Source organism: Coturnix japonica, chromosome 1 (genome assembly GCF_001577835.2).
Source record: "Coturnix japonica isolate 7356 chromosome 1, Coturnix japonica 2.1, whole genome shotgun sequence".
NCBI classification, from domain to species: Eukaryota; Metazoa; Chordata; class Aves; order Galliformes; family Phasianidae; genus Coturnix; species Coturnix japonica.
The window spans coordinates 35,193,481-35,212,849 of NC_029516.1; the positions used below are offsets into that span (position 1 = coordinate 35,193,481).

The 19,369-nt window shown below is 38.7% G+C and overlaps 1 protein-coding gene across 14 annotated transcripts in view; it reads left to right on the forward strand.

Annotated features, from left to right (window-relative positions):
• Positions 1–19,369, forward strand: part of NAV3 (neuron navigator 3) — a 492,511-nt gene that overhangs the window by 368,393 nt on the left and 104,749 nt on the right. For 12 of the 14 annotated variants that reach the window (XM_015857110.2, XM_032443702.1, XM_015857027.2 and 9 more), the window contains 2 exons: positions 944–1,979; positions 11,359–11,474. In XM_015857110.2, coding sequence (XP_015712596.1) covers positions 944–1,979; positions 11,359–11,474 — 1,152 coding nt within the window. The remainder of the gene's footprint in view (positions 1–943; positions 1,980–11,358; positions 11,475–19,369) is intronic. The other 2 variants (XM_015857045.2, XM_015857082.2) reach the window with 1 other exon arrangement.

The following is a 19,369-nucleotide window of genomic DNA, read 5'->3' on the forward strand; positions in this document are numbered from 1 at the left end:
ATTGAGGTGCTGGAGCAGGTCCAAAGAAGGGCAACAAGGCTTGTGAAGGGCTTGGAAAATATGCCCTATGAGGAGCGACTGAAGGAACTGGGGCTGTTCAGTCTGGGGAAAAGGAGTCTGTGGGGAGACGTTATTGCTCTCATCCAATATCTGAAAGGTGCTTACAGCGAGAGTGGGGTGTCACCAGGCGGTCTTGCTGGTGACAGGATGAGGGGAAATGGCCTCAAGTTGAGCCAGAGTAAGTTTAGGTTGGATATCAGGAAAAACTTCTTTACAGAAGGGGTCGTTAAGCACTGGAATAGGCTCCCCAGGGAGGTGGTTGAGTCACCATCCCTGGATGTGTTTAAAAAACATTTGGATGTGGTGTTCAGGGACATGATTTAGCGGAGGGTTGTTAGGGTAGCATGGTTGGGTTGTGGTTGGACTCGATGATCTTTAAGGTCTTTTCCAACCTAAGCAATTCTGTGATTCTATGATATATATATATATATTTAGATAAACACCAAAACAGTCATCTTTCTCTGTTTTTTATTCATTTTCTTCCAATGTTGTAGCATTCTTTTTTCCTGTGGTCTTTCACATTTTTTTATTATTAGCAACTGATTGGATTATTTTTTTTTTAAGGATTTATAAAAGGTAAAATCTTTACATTGAAAGGTTTAATTTGTATAATGGGGTGGTTATGAGTCAGGCATCTTCAGGCACGCTTGAGCTCATAGAGGGATGTATTACACAGTACAACAATGGTGGGAAAAGGCATTTTTGATGATGTATTCTTGGATATTTTGTGCATGTGTAAAACATACTTATTAGAAATCATATATACATTGATTCATGAAAGTTTATACGTGAATGTGTTTTTTATGCTGGGGTATATGCTGTTAGCTTTAGGCAGGAGACAAGAGAATAATCATACCATTGTCATTCTTCCTGTTTTTTTAAGCAGATTCACCAAAAGGCCCTCACCCATCTGCAGGCATGAATGGAAACGTGCAGCATCCCACCAGCACTGGGCAGCAGCAGGTCTCTGCCATACCCTCTCCAAGTGCCAGCAAGCCTTGGCGCAGCAAATCCATGAATGTCAAACACAGCGCAACCTCGACCATGCTGTCTGTGAAGCAGCCCAGTCCCGCAACCTCCCCTACTCCATCCTCAGACAGGCTTAAGCCACCTCCTTCTGAAAGCGTGAAGCCTCCTTCATCTGGACAAAAATCTATGCTGGAAAAATTCAAGCTGGTTAATGCTCGGACTGCTTTGAGACCCCCTTTGTCGCTGAGCTCAGGGCCCAGTGACAGCGGGCGAGAGGATGACACCTTTTCAGAGAGTGGTGAGGTGGATGTGCTAAGTGGTGGGGTGAACAGCGGCGGTTCCACTAGTAGCAGTCCTAAAGTATCACCGAAGTTAACTCCTCCAAAAGCTGGAAGCAAAAATCTCAGCAATAAAAAGTCTTTGCTACAGCCAAAGGACAAAGAGGAAAAGAACAGGGACAAAAATAAAGTTTGCACTGAGAAAACTGTCAAGGAAGAGAAGGACCAGGTCACTGAAACATCTACAAAGAAGAGCTCAAAAATTGCAAGCTTAATCCCAAAGGGAAGCAAGACAGCAACAGCCAAGAAGGAAAGTTTAATACCATCTTCTAGTGGGATCCCAAAACCTGGATCAAAGGTGCCAACAGCAAAGCAGAGTGCTTCATCTGCGTGTGCAGGAAGTAAGGAGGCTGAGAAACCGAGGACTACAAAAGGAAACCAGTCCCAACCAACACCTAAATCCCAACTTAATGAGAAGGCTTCTCCTTCCTGTGGGCTTGCTTTTTCTGAAGGGAAAGAACCAAGCACTGCTCTCACCCCCGGGCCCTCCACAGCCCTGTCAGGCACAGCAACAAGCAGCGGCCAAAGCACAGGGAATGGTGTTGTCCAACTTCCTCAGCAACAGCAATACAGCCACCCCAATACTGCCACAGTAGCTCCTTTCATTTATAGGTAAGGTCACTCAGGAAAATTTGTTTTGTGTTACCATTCAGAAGAGAGCTAAAATGGAGAACGTGATGAGCTATCGCACTGTCATGTTTCTTATCTCCCAGGTTCCACATGCTGTCACAACATCACACATGTTTTTCTGATATTATGTTATAAGTAATACTGCTTAACAAAAAATTTCCCCCTGGAGCACTGATTCTCTACTTTATATGAAAGCACTCCATCACAAATATTTGCCATTTAAAATTTGGGATAATGTGTTTGGAAATCCAAGTCACGTTATAAGTTTCCTGCTCTGTTTTCAAAAGGTCGTGGCTGAGTCAGGTTTCCAGTGAGAATATTCCTGTGTGCAGTTTAAGAACCTCGACATTTATTTGCTGATATCTGAAAATGTTTGCTTAAAATACACCCTTTTCTAAAGGATTCCTAAAATAAACTGCTGACGTTTTCAGAGTATGTGACAGAACTTGTAGGATATTTGAAGAAAAATCTTATACAAACTTTCACAAGCGTTCAAAAGCATTTCAGTGTTTTGGGCAGAGAGAAAAGGTTGCTGGCTGTTAGTTTTTATATGTGAACGAGATGTAAGTTAACTCCTCAGAGGCAGTATAAGTTTTAGTGGTGGTGATCTGCTGGCCAAGGCTCTGGAATAGGGGAATGTGCAGTTAAATGCGTTGATCTGTGTCTGAATTTATTTTGCTACGTAGTAAAGCAACCAAAAGAAACTGAGAGATTTCATTGTTATACAAACTAGAAGACAGAGTAAGTGTAGAAAGACTGGCAAGCAGCTTTGAGTAATGATTTCAGATGTCAACTATTGGAGAGCTTCAGCTACAGTTGTGGGTAAATTTAACATCTGATAAAATGACAAATATGTTATTAAACAAAATATACTGGCAGTTTTTGTTACTGAGTATTGCTGTAGATAATCTTGGCTAAAGAATAAAGACATGATGAAGTAGGCTCTGAGGGAGTATATAGATCATTACATACAACTAAACATAGCTTCAAAACCAATCTGGATGAGTGATAAATTGTTTAAGTTAATTCTGAACAAAAGGAGTTCTGAAAATCACATGGGAAGGGCAAAGGCATTATATAAGATACATTTATTCTAGTATGCAGTGGGTAGCCTCCTGAGTTTCAATTAAATGTATTACTGAGTGTACTAAATATGCAAGGTTTCAGTATAGCTGGCTGGAATATTTGCAGTGAGACAGCCGCTTGCAGGGTGGTACATAAGATGGCCTACATATGTGTTAGACTGTATATATAAGGAGAGAGAAAAGGAGGCTATGTTTTGCTTTCAGATGCTTTTGTTACTTAATGGCAATGTTGCCACAGATTGATGCCATTTCATTGCTTGATGGAGAAACCTTATCGCTCTTTTAAGCTTCATCATGATGAAAAATGTATTTGGAATTATAAAGGGTGATATAAGCTTGCATCTTCCAGCAAAATTTGGGATTAATAATCTTCTGTTTGCTTCAAAGAAGCAGTAAAGGGGAATGCATTTGAAGTTAAATCTCACATGAAAATAAATTTCTCTGAGCCAAGGTCTGATCTCAGAATGCCATAAGCCCAGGGTAATAAGCCAACATTAATGAGTTTTTTTCAATGTGTATCTCTGTAACTGAAAGCCAAATCTGACCCACAAATACACAGTAACTGCATTCCTTACAACTCTCAAGGGCTTTGTAATAGTACACGATGATTTCACAAAGGAATATAAATATAAATATAACCAAGGATAAAATAGTCATATTTCCAAAGTCAGCAGATTTATTTTTGAGGACAAACAGCAAGTAGAAGTGTACACAAAGCTGTGGCATTATATTTACATTTTCTTGCTTTTAAACATAAATGTTTTTTGAGTGGTGTCAATAATTTATACCTGGTATTTTCTGGTACACTTGTTAGCTACTGGAACAGCTGTATAGATCAATGAGGTAATAAAGAATAATCAACATTCAGACTAATAGGCTTTTTAACAGCTAGAAATAATGTTGACTCTCAGTGAACATCTATTGTAGTCCTTGTAAAAAGTTTCAAAATAAATTAATAAAAAATATAATTCATTTTATTCAGAAATCTGCAGAATTGTTCCAACTGCCAAACACTACAGTAGTTAGTATAGGCTATTAACACAAGGCCAAATAGACAAATGTTTTTTCTGTTTTATTGCTGATATCTGTGGATACCATATATTTGGCAATGATCAGTTATTAGCTCTGAGGATATTAGTGTAGGTTTGTGAATAAAAGGAATTACTTCAAAGAGTTTCTTCGAGACTGGCATGAGTACCGAATACTGTAATAGTTATCAGCGCTCATGGCCTCAAGAGGAACATTTTCAGTGTTAATGGGTAGCAGATAGAATAGTTTGTTTCACTAGCAGGTGCTGATATGACACATTGCACTGTTCAGCTTTGCACTCTTCCTGCTTGGTCGCTATCTGATACACACTGTATTTATGCCTCTTAAACACCATGGCATGGAAATTCTTATGGGATTATTACTTCTTTTCAAAGATTAGCAACAGTAAAAACTGCAATTGACATAATCTAAATGGATGTAATTTAAATTCTTCCATCCTCATCAGAAAGTAATTATTTATTTTCAAATGCAGTTGTGAATGTGTTATTTACATCCCCTTTAATGTCCTCTCTGAACTTGCCTGCAGGGTCCGATGGATTTATGGCAGGCTGAAGGAAATGTAATTTGGCTGCCAGAAAGCTTGATAAGAAAGATGCAGCAGAAAAAACAACTCAAAGGAGGGTGTATAATTTTTTTTGAAGTAAACCAGCCCCTGCTTTAAATTACACATTCTTCCATGCAGACAGAATTAGAGGAAAATGGAAATTACACCATCTGCCAGAATCCCTTGGACTTAAATCAAAATTGGCTGTAGAATTTAGTTATCTTCCTAGTGTTGCTTAAATTTTAGTCAGAGAAGAGTAATACAGAAGCTTAGTGCTTACTAGGTTACGCTGAAAATAGGGAAGACATAAAAATGCAAACAACATGTCTGAATCTTTTGCCTAAAATCTTAACAGGATAACAGCAACTTAATTGCTTAGTATTAAGAGTCCTTAGCTTTCAAATATATTGCGCAGAAGTGTAATATAACTGGTACTTTCAGACATTCTCTTGCAGACAAGTGCCTGTTGTTTGCAATTATTGCTTTATTTTGTCAAATTATGTACAACTATTTTGTTTCGATAAAATGGAAAACTGAACAGTCCTTATAGTAATGCAAATCTTAGCTTACTCCGTAATATAAATGCTTAGTTGACATAAATCATCTCAAACTCAGAAGTATGTGAAATGTTGGCAATTAACATTTTCTGTGGACTTGCTAAAATACTAAAGTAATTTTTCAGTAGAGCATTAAGTTGTATCACATGAACTGTCACAGTTTTATTTTATTGGTTCCTGTAGTCACTGCTGCAGTAACTTAGTGGGTCTCTTTCATATGATTAGAATATAGAATTTGAAGTGCCCAAATCCCAGAGGCTGCAGAACTCAGAAAGTATTTAGTGCCTTAAATTCTGAAAGTTTAGAAGCTACTGAAGAGGATTAGCTGACTGCTATCCTGAAAGAAAGGCAGAGACAGACTCTTCTTCAAAATGCAGGATGATAGAATGAGAGGTAGCATGCAAGTTACAGCAGGGGAAACATTGATTCAGTACTAGAAAAATATTTTCACCATGAAGGTAGTGAGACTCTATCAGATTGCCCAGACAGGTTGTGGAAGCTTTGCCCTCAGAAAGGGCTAATACAAATGAAGAACTGAGTAACTTTGTGTAACTGGATCTATTTCGAGCAGAATGCTGAATGAGATGGCTTCTAAACCATCTTTCTCATCTAAATTATAATTTGGAGAGGACTAAAGTGTTCACTGTACAGAGGCAGAGAAAGTAAATATAATAAAGAAACATGTTACCAGGTACTAAAATCTTCCCATCTCCTTTCCTGTATGATAATTAAAACAATTGTATTACTAGACCATAGCTTCAAGGGCACATAGGAACTGCAGAGCTATGACAGATGGAAAGGAGGATATAATCTGGTTGCACCTCTGGAGGCACTGTGAAATTAAATTCCAGCTGCTTTTTCAGGATGTTTTGGTACCAGCTTAAGGAAATAATTAAACTACTCCTCAAGGGTCTTTGTAACACAGCACCTGCAGGGCCTGTAGAAACCATATTTGTGTCTACTTTTAGTGACTTGAAGTCATTGATTGTGGAGTTAAAATTAACTTATTAGTAAAGGGTGTTTAATCAGTTAATTGTGTTTGTTAATAATAGATTGTGCTAGTAAGCATATTGCAACTCTTAAAAATATGATGACTCAAATTTATACTGCAGTGCTTTATTGATGTGCTGTGAAATTAAAGCAACAGTCACTACCAATATTTCCCAGTCATAGGTAGCACTACATGTTGTCACTCAGCATCAGTGTTTAGAAAAATCCTCCCATTTTCTCATGCTTGATTTAAAAGTAATTGTGCAAGAAAAGTTTCGAGTGTAGAGGAGCTGAATTCAGAGGTAGGAAGGAAGGTAGCAGGGGAATAAGTCATTATAAGCACATACTTAATTACTGAGTTAAAACATTAGCTTGATAACTTAGTTTCCCACTGTTTGTGAGATGAAGTTATTCTTTTACATTGTCATGCAGACATCTTCCTTTGACTGAATCATCAGTAAAATGGGGCCAAAAATGATATTCTGAGTCCTGTTTGGTCTTCTGTCACTGGCAGCCCAGTAAGCCCTCATCATAAAGCAACTAAACCTCATCTTATGCTAGATATCCTCACTACTCCAATGGGAAGTTTTGTTCAGTAATTCCTTCATCTCATTGTTAGAAATAATTTACAAGCCACACAATTCAAATACTTCCATTTATTATTTTGTTAATATTATCCTTTAGCTTAAAATTTTGTTTTCCCTCACTTGAATTTGTTATCACTCTTTTAAAATGCATCAGAGAATAAGCTTATCCGCATTCTTGTCTTTTGTAAGGCTAAACCAAAATCATCTGTTTTGTTTCCTCTAAGAGTTTCTTCCTCCCCATGATCTTCTAAGTAGCCGTTCTCTGCAGCTGTTTCCAATTTAACTCACATGTCTTGAACATGGGTGATCAAACTACTCATATTGCAGATGTGGTCCTGCCAGTCTGTTGCACTGACAGCAATACACATTCAAGACAGCTGCACCTCAAAGAGCTGTTTCGGGGGGTGGGGGAAAAGCAGTATGTTCATCTGATATCGTGTGAAATGTCAAGCAATAACCAAACAAATCTTTGGTGTTATCTGTGTTTATCAAAAGTTGGCTATTTTGTTAGAAACAGGAAATTACTGACTGTGTTAAAGGCAAATTATTAAGTAGTGTTTCAAATTCTGTTCTTAATTACTTCTGTACACAATCATTTTAATCAAACTGAATGAGCTTTGTGCAGGTGTGATTGAGAACAGTTTGTCCCATTAAGAGTGTCTTAATCTCTTACAAATAGGTAACATGTATTTATTTCAGTGAGTTGGGGATAAACTTATTCTGATTGCTGTGATTAAAATAGAAAGCAGATTGTCTTGATTTCATGACGGCTGCTTATATGAACCAAAACTGCAGATGCACATCATTGGAAGAAATGTCAACAGGGTGTTTTGAAAAAGCTGAAAATCTATTCAGCTTCCTTGATGACGTGAGAGATGCAAGTATTATTTTTTAAAGGGGCTACAGTGGGCTACAAACAGGTAGAGGATAGAGGTCCATTCATGAAGATCCATGTCTGAGGTAAATGAAAATATATTTTATTTACTGTTTGCTTGCCTGGAGAATGATCTGTGCTTCAGATTACTATGACCCACAGAAAGAAGTAACAGTCAGGAATACAGGGGAAGGCAACTCTCACAATTTCACCTTTTATTTATTTATTTATTTATTTAAATAAACTAAGATGACTGAACCAAGCAAAGAGGCACCTACATGAGTAATCCAAGTATCACACCTTGTGATTGTCTTTGAGCAAAATAAACTTGATGTTTCAGTTGCCCTGTCCATACCTGGACATCATTGTTCCCCAGGAGATGCATGATTTTGTTTGGAAGTATTTCACCACTGGAACATCTTCAACCCACATGGTCTAAACTCAGCTCCAGAAAAAAGACAGGGCCTTAGCTATCATGCACCAAAGGCAGGGCTGCTGCAGAAGTGCTGGCTGTTGGCAAGACGGGTGGAGGCCTGTTAGAGAAAGGTGTGTTGGTGAGGCCTGTCCATGGGTTCGTCCTTGGGTTACTCAAGCACAGTCCTTGGGCAGGTGCTTTTTGGCCCAATGCTTCTGCTGGCAAATAACTATTTTTCTTATGTAAGCAAAACTTACAGCGTTCAAAATCCATAGTCTTATGTCAGATTTCTATTGTCACTTTGGATAATTAGAATCATTGATGTTTTTACTAAATTAAACATTAAATTGCTGAATAAAGTCAGTAAAGCAGTTTCTTTATAATGTGTTTTCTATCAAATCAAATTTATTTTACATCATATTTGAACTTTCAAGTCTGAAGTAATATAAAAGAAATGTTTCATGCTTCTTAAATCTGTTGTTTCAGGCTGCCTGTAAAGTTAAGAAAACCACATTGCATTTGCATTTGGTTTTGTGTTTCTACAGTCTTCTTTCTAAAAATTAAATCAAACATTTTTGAATTAGTGGTGTTATGTGATATTACTTCTTCATTATTTTGAGTTTGAGACTAGATTTTGATGGTATTTTATACCTCAGAAACTGATTTTGTGCTGTAGTTCAGCCCGCCAATCAGATTCTAAAACTTGGAATGGAAATTTCATGGTGTTTTTTAACATCTCCTGATTATAGCTGTATCAGGTATTTAAAAATGAGGAAAACAAACAAACAAAACATAAAGAGCAGGAATGTGCTTGAATTGCTATTTGTAATATCTCTGGAAGGTTTGATTTGACCTGAGATGTGAACAAATGAAAACTTTTACTCATTCTCATGTCAGGTGAATAGATGCACTCATTCTGAAGTTTTCTTATCTACTGTAATTCACTCTTTCCTTATCTGTGCTCTTTTACCTCTAGGGGAATCCATCCCTTTTACCAGGAACAAATATATACCATATAGTCAGTACTGAGTAATGTACTTGTCTTTGTTGACTATACAGGCAATACTATCTGACAGGGGACAGTCCAGATCATTGAAATTCTTCATTTAACTTTTTCCCCTTTCACTAGATAGAGAAGTGGAAATGTTGGATACTGGTGTCCAGTGAGGATCCAGATCAATTAATCTTTTTTTTTAGTTACAGAAAGACAAATAAATAAGAATAGATCATTTCGATCCTCCCATAGAAAGTAGCATATAAGGCTCTTGGACATTCAGTGAGGAGTTTACATTCCCTGTCTGGGCTAATGCAGAGACTGATGAACAGTTACACAGTCAGGCATGCAATGTTGTAAGGTCAGAAGGTGAAAAAGTCTTTTCTACTTCTACATAGAAGTGGACTGATGTAAGGTCCATATACATTTATGGATGTGGCTATAAATGCTTCAACTGTTCTCACCTAGCTGAGGGCCCTTCGTGCAAGACTAAAAGAAGCCTGCACGTTTCTAGTGTTCCTCTTAACTCCAGCCTTTCTCTGTCACCAGCCCTTGTAACATAGTCTTTTGAGATTAATGAAAAGAGAGCAGAACATTTTGATTATCTTTACCATTATTATGTCCTTTTCTGAGATGTAATTTTGGACTGACCTTTTGTCCTGAGCTGATCCAGCGCTAAGCATCAGCATAAAGCCCAGACAAAGCTTTCATGGTCCCTCAAAGTTACATTCAGTGAAAGTAGACATGTCCCTCATGCATTTTGATTATTTGAAGCAAGAAAGGAAAGCCGGTGGGACTGAGGGATTTCACTTTATTACTGAGATCATTGTCCTCATACAGTAGATGTAAAATCGCATTCAGAGACAGTAGGACATGTTTAACCTTGAACTGTGTGCTGCATTTGTGTTTCCAGAAGTGTGCAAAGGGAAATAGTAGACAAGTTGTTAGAGGACTGTTGTTTGTTTCCCAAACCTCTGAAGTTCAGAAAGAGATAAGGAGTGCACAGGTTCCATATTTCTGTTTCTGTCTAAGTAAAGTCAGAGTTAAATTACTGGAAGGATTACAATCAACAGATCTCAACATGACAGAACTTGCTCCACTGTATATATATATATATCTGTTCCCTCAGTTACTGCCATGAAGTACTGAAGAAGTCTGTGCATGAACAAGAAAGTAATTTTATGACACAAATTGTCATAGAATTATTTTGAGTGATAAGTTAAATGCTTGTGTGCTGACAGTTTAGTTGGTCATTAGAAACACAGTTGTGAATTTTAAGACTTGAGCTATAAATGTGATGCTTTAAAATTGAGATATAAATATTTCAAAATGTTCTTTTAAGGAATCAGAAGACTGAGTGTGTTATTCGTGTCAGAAAAACTGGAGAAAATGCATCTGTCGCTAAAGAATGTTTTCCATTTTATTTTGAAAAGTAGCTGGTATTATCTTCAGTTGCATTCTTTTACTGTATACAAATGGGGTAGATTGCTCTTTAATGTCATCATGATTGAATAGTTCATGGGTAGGAGAGATCACAGAATAACAGAATGGCTTAGGCCGGAAAGGGCCTTGAAGATCATCTAGTTCTTCATTAGGAAGAGATAATAATTGTTAAGTTTTATATTATAATCTATGTATTGGTGTATTTTTGCTGCGCATCATTATGCAGTGGAAAATAACTGTATCCACAAAGTGTACCCATTATAATTTACCATTGATATCCACAGAAATATGCCAACACAGAAAATATGGGCTATCTGTTAGTAAGTAAATAGAAACACTTTTATTATTCCATTTTCCCTGAATTATATAAGGAGCATTATCAAAAGAAGCTGCAAATAGATTTAAATATTTGAGTCAGATTTGCATTCCATTCTTGCCTAAGCTTCTTCACACACGGCCTTTCTCACTTATTATTTCAGCAATCAAATACAAGTTTTCATTTCCCTTATATATGTCTAACTATGTGACTTAACAGATTTAAATGGATTTTGTCTATATTTGGTTGACTCCTCCTGCAAAATAAACGTAAAGAAAAAAATGGTTCCAAACTTCTCAGCTTAAGCTCTTGAGTTGCTTTTGAAGAGACAGAGTTCCAAATTTGTCTAACTGGAGTCAAACTAATGCAGTAAGAATGTGACATTCATGTTTTTTTCACCATATGTCTTTACCTAGGATAATTTCAGTTAGAGCTGCAGCTAGCGTTTGTTTCCATTAATACCTGTACAACAGATGATGATAATCCACCTTCTCGCTTCTTTTCAGAACTCTTTCAGAAAATGACAGTACCTCTTTACCACCTGCTGATACCTGCACCAGTCCTACTAAAATGGATTTGTCATTCAGTAAGACTGCCAAACAGTGCCTAGAGGAGATATCTGGTAAGTGACAAAAAATCAGAAAAACCTCAGTTTTGGAACTGTGTGCTTTGTTTATATTTTCTTTTCTTACCAGGAGCTTTACAGTGCACTGAAATAATATTTCTGACTTTGTGGGTGGCTTTAAGTACACATAAAATTTGGATCATGCAGAGTTACTGTTTCACATGCAAAACAGAGCAAAATAGCACAGTTCATTTGGAAGAGGCCTTCAAATATCACTGTATCCAACTGCCTGACATCTTCAGGGCTAACCAAGAGTTAAAGCACGTTATTGAGGGCACTGTCCAAATGTCTCTTGGACATTGATGGGCGTGGGGCCACTAGGAAGCTTGTTCCAGCATTCAACAATTCTTGCCGTAAAGAATTTTTTCCTTGTCTTGTCTGAACCTCCCTTGGTATAACTCTATAGCAATTGTTCTTTGAACTGGTTCCTTCTGTTCTATTCTGCCCCTTCATCATTGCAGAAAATGGGTATTCGTGAGGGTTTCAAGTCATTGTTACTGTTCATAGAATCATAGAATCACAAGGTTGGAAAGGACCTACAAGATCATCTAGTCCAACCATCCTCCCATTACCATTGCTACCACAAGCCACTAAACCAGATCTCATAGCTCCTCATCCAGACACCTCTTGAACACTGCCAGGGACAGCGACTCCACCACCTCCCTGGGCAGCCATTCCAGTGCCTGACCACTCTCTGTGAGAAAATGTTTTTCCTTATGTCTAATCTAAACCTCCTCTGGTACAACTTGCAGCCATTTCCTCAGGTCCTGTTTGTTGTCTGGGAGAAGAGGCCAAACCCCTCCCTATTACAACTTCCCTTCAGGAAGTTGTAGAGTGCAATGAGGTCTCCCCTGAGCCTCCTCCTCTCCAGGCTAAACAATCCCAGCTCCCTCAGTCACTCTTCATAAGACTTGTGCTCCAGACCCCTCACCAGTTTAATTGTCCTTGTCTGGACATGTTCCAGGGCCTCAATGTCTTTCCAGGGCCCAAAACTGAACACAGTACTCCAGGTGCGGCCTCAGCAGTGTTGAGTACAGGGGGATGATTACCTCCCTGCTCCTGCTGGCCACACTATTTCTAATGCAGGCCAGGACACTGTTGGCCCTCTTGGCCACCTGGGCACACTGTCAGTTCATGGTCAGTTGAGCATCAGTCAACACCCCCAGGTCCCTTTTCTCTTCACAGTCATCCAGCCACTCATCCCCCAAGCCTATAGCACTGCATTGTTATAGGGTTATTGTGGCCAAGGTGCAAGACCTGGCATTTGGCCTTGTTGAACCTCATCCCATTCACCTCAGCCCAGTGATCCAGCCTATCCAGATCCCTCTTAAGGGCCTCCCTACCCTCAGGCAGATTGACACCACATCCCAACTTGGTGTCACCTGCAAACTTACTGAGGGTGCACTCAATCCCCTCATCTAAATCATCGATAAAGACTGTAAACAAGAAGGGCCCACCACCAACCTCTGGGGGACACCACTTATTACAGGTTGTCAGCTGGACTTAACTCCATTAACCACTACCCATTGGCATGACACTCTAGCCAGTTCCTTACTCAAAGGCTTTGGTGAAGTCTAGGAAGACTATATCAACAGCCATTCCCTCATCTATCAGTCTGGTCACCCAGACATAGCAGGAGATGAGGTTGGTCAAGCACAATCTGCCCTTCATGAACCCATGCTGTCTGGGCCTGATCCCCCAGATGCCACACACATGCCATGTGATCTCACCCAAGATGATTTGCTCCAAAACTTTCCCTGGTACCGAAGTTGGGCTGACAGTACTGTAGTTGCCTGGATCCTCCTTATGGCCCTTCTTGTAGATGGGAGTCTACGTGGATGTTAGAGTCATACTGAATGCTTCAGAACAGCCGTGGGAATTATACTTAAGTATGTTTGACACCATGTTACATTTAAGACCTTCAAATGAAGTCATAACACTAGAACTGAAACATAAATGATATAAGATTATCTTCTTTTGTAAATGAATCTTTATTTAGTAAACAAGAAAATGAATAAGTTCTTCCTATTGTACCTGACTTTTAAGTTACTGCTAGAGCTAAGCTGGTATGGGTTCTGTTCTGCAATTCCTTGTAAAACTGGAGTAAAGGTTTTATTTCCCTTGTTAGGTTGCAAATGTGAGGGATTTTATTTTTTTTTTAAATCATATTGGAATAGTTCCTTTGAAGTCAGCAGAGACCTACTGATTTACATTAGCCCAGGATCTGGCCATAACTGCCTACGGATGCAAAGCAAAGTGTGTCGTTGCTGACTTCTTCATCAGGATTGTATTGCATTGCAGGCTTGTGTGGGAGTACTTTCAAAAGGACTCTCTGACAGAGTTATGTTTTGTTTTGTTGGTGTTTTTTTTTCCTTTTCCCTCTAATCAGCATTTTTATTCTCAATATCCCTTTTACAAGAATAAAAGGTGAAATCCTGTCCCTGCAGATTCAATTTTAGTTTTGCCATTTCACTCCAAATTCTTAACACTCAAATAAATATAGAACGAGTCGTGCATTTCTTACACAGAATATAACTCACTTTAAAATACTAATTTGACACCTCAGTCTAAAATTAAATCTCTACCAGAAGGGAAATCAGATGCCCAGGATTTGTGGGACTGCCTTGGCATTTAGCTGATTCATACTGACATGGAGCTTTTGTCCTGATTTGTCTTACTTCTTTCAAAAGTTCTGTAAGTCTAACATCCCTTATTTGCACAACCAGCTTTTATAACACATATGTCACCCTGAAGCTTAGTAAAGTGTTCCCTGCAGGTGACAAGTGCCTGTTAAAGTTATTTTACACGAGTAATACTTTAAGTAAAAAGAAAAAAAGAAAAAAAAGATTCTGAATTAATCCAGAAGTACTGCAAGTCTTTGGTCTTGTATGTATAAAGAGTATAAATTGAAACACTTAATGCAATTCAAAGGTTGCTTCAAGGAATTATCTACTGAGATTATTAAAAAAAAAAAAATCAGTTCAGTACTTGCTGAAATGATCAAAAAGGATATCATGTCTCCTGGCCTTTTTCTGTTCTGAACAGAAATGGAACAGCATCAAAAAGAAGAAAAAAGCATAAGGGGCACTAGGCATCAGAGATGTTTCTAAGCTGATTATTAAGACTGGTATTAGAAGTTGATTGACATAATAGGCAGCAAAGCAGAATCACTGAGAAAATAAGGTTGAGGGCTTTTGTGCTTTGGAAAACAGATGTGTGTCACCTATAATTGGCTTGTAACAGTATAAATGGCTCAGATACTACATTTGCTGAATATATATTTGTCTGCTTGGTGGACTACCACTACCAAGGCACTGTTGACTGTGCCATTGGTGAAGCTGTATGGGGAAAAAAGCTCTTTCAGGTGGCTACTGTCTTTCTCAGAAACTTTCCACTGCTGCACATTCTGTATATTATCTCAGGCTTCTTTTTGTAAATCGGTAGCCAAAGACACTAGCACAATATATTTGTGGGCAAAAAGGATCAATGAAAATCATGCTAGGGACTGAGCATCTGTGGAAACTACTAACAGGCTGTAGGAGAAGGTTCATATAGTGTTGTCCCACCTGTTTTATACTTCATCAGTCATTACTTTTTTTTTATGGAGCCAACTATGAATAAGGCTGAAATGTTAAAGCAAAAGATATCTTAATCCATATAATTGTTTGAACTGTTTCACTACTTTCGATATAGTTACATTCTCCTGTTTGTTATTGCCCATTGGCGGAAGGTTACTGTCTTTTAATTAGCCAAGCAGGTCATATTAGAGTTCCTAATCTACTTCAGGGTGAAATCAGTTCATCAGTCTTAAACTAATGTTGCAAGCACAACTGTTTCATTACTTCTCCAAAACACAGGAAAACTTGGATGAGAGTAAAATGATTAAAATGATTAAAATTCTTAAAATAAAATGAATTTCCTTCTTCCACTGGTGAACTGTCTCAGTCGTGGCTCTGTTTTCTGTGCCTAGAGATGTAGTTCGCAGCCGCACCTCGACAGTGGTGATGGGGGGAAGTAGGGAGGAAAGGAAGCTCTAGGGGTAGTTTCCAGCTTTTCTCCACTTCATCTTCCTTTCAGTTTCTAAGGCAGTTGGTTTCTTTAAAAGGCATTCCTCTCTTCCATCTCAGAGCTGATGAAAGGATGGCACAAAGTCAGAGTGCAGCTGGCTTTCTCCACTTATGAGGGATGCTCTGAAAGTAATGTCTCCTGTTTTATTATATTGGCACATGACATCATAGGTGGATGTTGGTGGTATGGCAGTAGAGGTTGAACCTTCCCACCAGTATTCCACTCTGTGTTGTTGCCATGTAAGAGATGGCAACAGAGAGGCTGTCTGACAAAATAGTGTCTGGCATGGATTGTATTTGTATGTAGCAAAGGTATGTCACAGAATTCCTCTGTGTGGAAAAAATTGTACCCATTGGCATGGATTGATGTTTGCTGATCACTTATAGAGATCAACCAGTGGACATGAGCACAATGAGGCAATGGGTGGTGTGTTTCAGTAGTGACAGCCACAGTGGGTCACCTCTGCTGGTGCAGATTTTAATGTGTGCGGGATCAGGCTTTTGTTCATGTCTGGTGAACATGCACAGTTAATGGGGGTGACTGTTTTGAAAAATAGTGTTTTTGCTGTATCAGTATTTTGTGCTTTTTGTAGATGCTGTAGTTTCCATGATGATAAATAGGAGGCATTACATTTGGAGCAGCCTACCTATTTCCAGCCTGATACTGGCCAAGTGATGGCTTGTTTTTTCTTGTAGAGCCATAAGACAGGAATCTGGTGCTGGAAGGTGGAGAAGGTGGTAAGGCTGGTGCAGACACAAAACCTCAGCAGTTACCTTGTTAAATGGAATAGTCCCTTTCTTTGATTGTCCCCAGCCTGCTGCCATAGCTAACTTCCCATGTGTCTTATACCTAAAGCCAGTTCTGCCTATTGGTAGAGCTACTGTAAGTCTAGGTTTCTCCACAGTTCCTCCGTCTCTGCTGGGAACGTGTTCCAGCTGTGACCTCAAGTGCTTCAGAATTTTTCCCTCTTCTTTTTGATGAATATACCACAACTCAGCAGAGCACTCCCAGATGTTTTCATGGTGCACGTGCAGATCAGCAGCGCAGCACACATGCAGTATGCATAACACCTCCTGCACACTTTGCAGCACCTTTGCAGGCACTGTGCCAGTCATACCCATGCACCCATTGGGCCAGCTATCATTGGGATAAGGCAGATTTGCAGCCATGGATCACCCATGCAGTAGGTTAGGCGCGTTCTGGGTTCATTAGCCTATTCAGGTTTTGATTTTATTTTTTCCCTGAAAAGATATATAATGTATATGTAATGTTACAGACAGAGTTTGAAATTTAGAACGAAAAAAAAGATTAACAAAATGAACCTAGTTAGGCTCTTGATTTTCATGGTATGTCCAGGGTTAAGCTGGTTAAACTTTTTTATGCAATATTTCTGTATGTAGTATCTGTAACACGTATCAGTTTCAGCTGAAAATTTATTGGAGAAGGATGTCAGTAGATTAATTAGTTAAGAGTCCTTCAAAAATGGTACATAACTGTAACTACAAAGTGTGACTTTATGATATCAGTGATAATGTTTGGCTTTAGCAAGTGTTTACTCAATCAAAGAGCTTAAAGCAAAATGTTTAATTAAATAATCATTCATGAATTTACAAATACTGGCAAATTATTAAAAAAATCTGAGGGATGAAGCAGAAATAAGAGTGATTTAGTTGAAGAGTTATGTGCTAATATCAATGACAGGATTCTTGTAACATTCAGTTTTCAGGCTTTTACTGTGCTTCTTTTGTGCTCTCTGAAATAAAGAGAAGAATAGAGAAATTGGAGGAAAAAAAAAACCTGGAAATAGTATGGAAATAGTTTACCTTTTTTTTTTTTTTTTTTCAAGTCAGCTTCACTGAAGAGACTCATAATGAGAGACTCATAATGTTATGCATTTGCAGATCTATTACATTATTCATTTGAACAACTGCAAACGATGTAGAGAGACTTCAAAGAACATCTTATCTGACAGTAGAAGTTGTCCCAAGTTTATTAGTGGTTAAAAACATTTTTATAATTCCTTTTATGAAAGAAATGAGAAATACAGTGTCATGCATTATGCTGACTGTGATGGAGTGGGGAAATTCCCTGTGCTGGTCTTTATTTAACCATATTCCTGTATGCTGGGTGGAGAATACAGTGAACTGCAGGGTGGCTGGGGAATAATGCTCTGTCATGACATTTGCTTTCCTCTAGTCTCCCATTCTGTGCAGTTGGTTTAGAAAGATTTATTTATTCATTGCTACAGTTTAAAATGGAGGTATGAGCATTACAAAAGTGCTTTTCAGTAAAGAAACCTGAGAATTTCCATACTGCAGTTTTGTGTTTTGTCAAATAACAGACTACAGGGAGGTGTGGTAAAAGCAGGAGGATAAATCCAGAGCTCTTTGCACTGATAATTTGGTCCAAATGTAGATGTGCATCTGCTCTAAGGATAGATCTGTACACCAAGTGAGGCAGTGGGATTCATGGGAGAAAAGTTTGTATGCTCTTATAATTAAGGGCTGCAGTGTAATGTTTGTATACGTGAGGGCTGAATGATGGTTGTGTGAGTAGACCAAATGACTCCATATCCTGGCATTTCTCTCATTGTGTTCTGAATACACAAAAGGAAAGGATAGCTGCCAGCTACGCTCATGTGGCCCCCACACAGCACAGCTGTCATTTCCATCCTGGACTTTGGCCCATGCTGCAGCTGGGCTGCAGTAGATAGCATTGAGAACTAAATATGCCAGGCCAGGTTTGGTGCTTCTGTGCCTGGTGTGTCTGTGCAGAGAGCTGAGTGCTTCCCTAGGAGAGCAATGCTTGGTGCTGCCCAAAAAGCTGGAGCCCCACCAGCTGCTACTGCTCCTGGGCACGAGCACGGTTGCAGAAGCCACCATGGGTGTATGCCACTAGGCCTAGCAGCCCCTGGGTGTTATGTCAGTAGTGCAACCCTCCAGGTGTTGCTTTTCAGATGTAACATGTGAGACTTTATCATATCAGTGTGACAGAGTTTTCTTCTGGTCCTATGACTGTGGGATAGGTGGGGAATGGGAGTAGGCTCTCTTCTTGACTCTCTAGGAATGTGCCAGTGATTCAGTGTGGAAAGCTGTCATTGTTTGAGACTGCTGACTCTTTTCTCAGTTAGTTCTGTGTTCATGAGGGCTACCCAGGAAAAAATGCAGCCTTCCTTTAACATTTTTTAAGAAGTTTCTCCCCCTGTTCTTTTATTTCTCTAATGCTTTAAAAACCTCACTGAGAAGGGGAAATGCAAGGAATGCAGTGCAGTGAGGCTTCTCTTTACATCTGCTTATTCCTGTAGGGAATCTGAATACTTTGTAATTCTTACAGTGACATTTTCAAAGGTTACCTCCCTGTCAAAGCTTCCCAGGTAGGGATTTGAGAGAAGCGATATATTGTTATATAAAAAAACTATGTTTGAAGATTTCTACATAGTATTTTATGACATCAGTTGCCCTTAGATAAGGAAATTTGTATATATTAATTAGGAGTTTTCTTGTTTATCCTTCTACCATTTCTGGGGCTTACATCCTTTTCCCTGTGAGAAAAGGTATATATTAAAATGTAAAGTATTCTGTTCCTCTTGATCTTTTATTTAAAAATCACATTTAGTACTGAACAACTTAGTTCAGGCATGATATCGAATTGCTTTATATGAAAATTACTATTACTATTACTATTACTATAATAGGATATCTTCAGAATATTGTGAAACAGTAATTTAATCACAGCCTTTTAATTCCATGCCAGAGTATGAACCTCACAGAGATGCAAACAAGGTGTATTTTAACACTAAAGAAACAAAATATTTCCTTTTATAA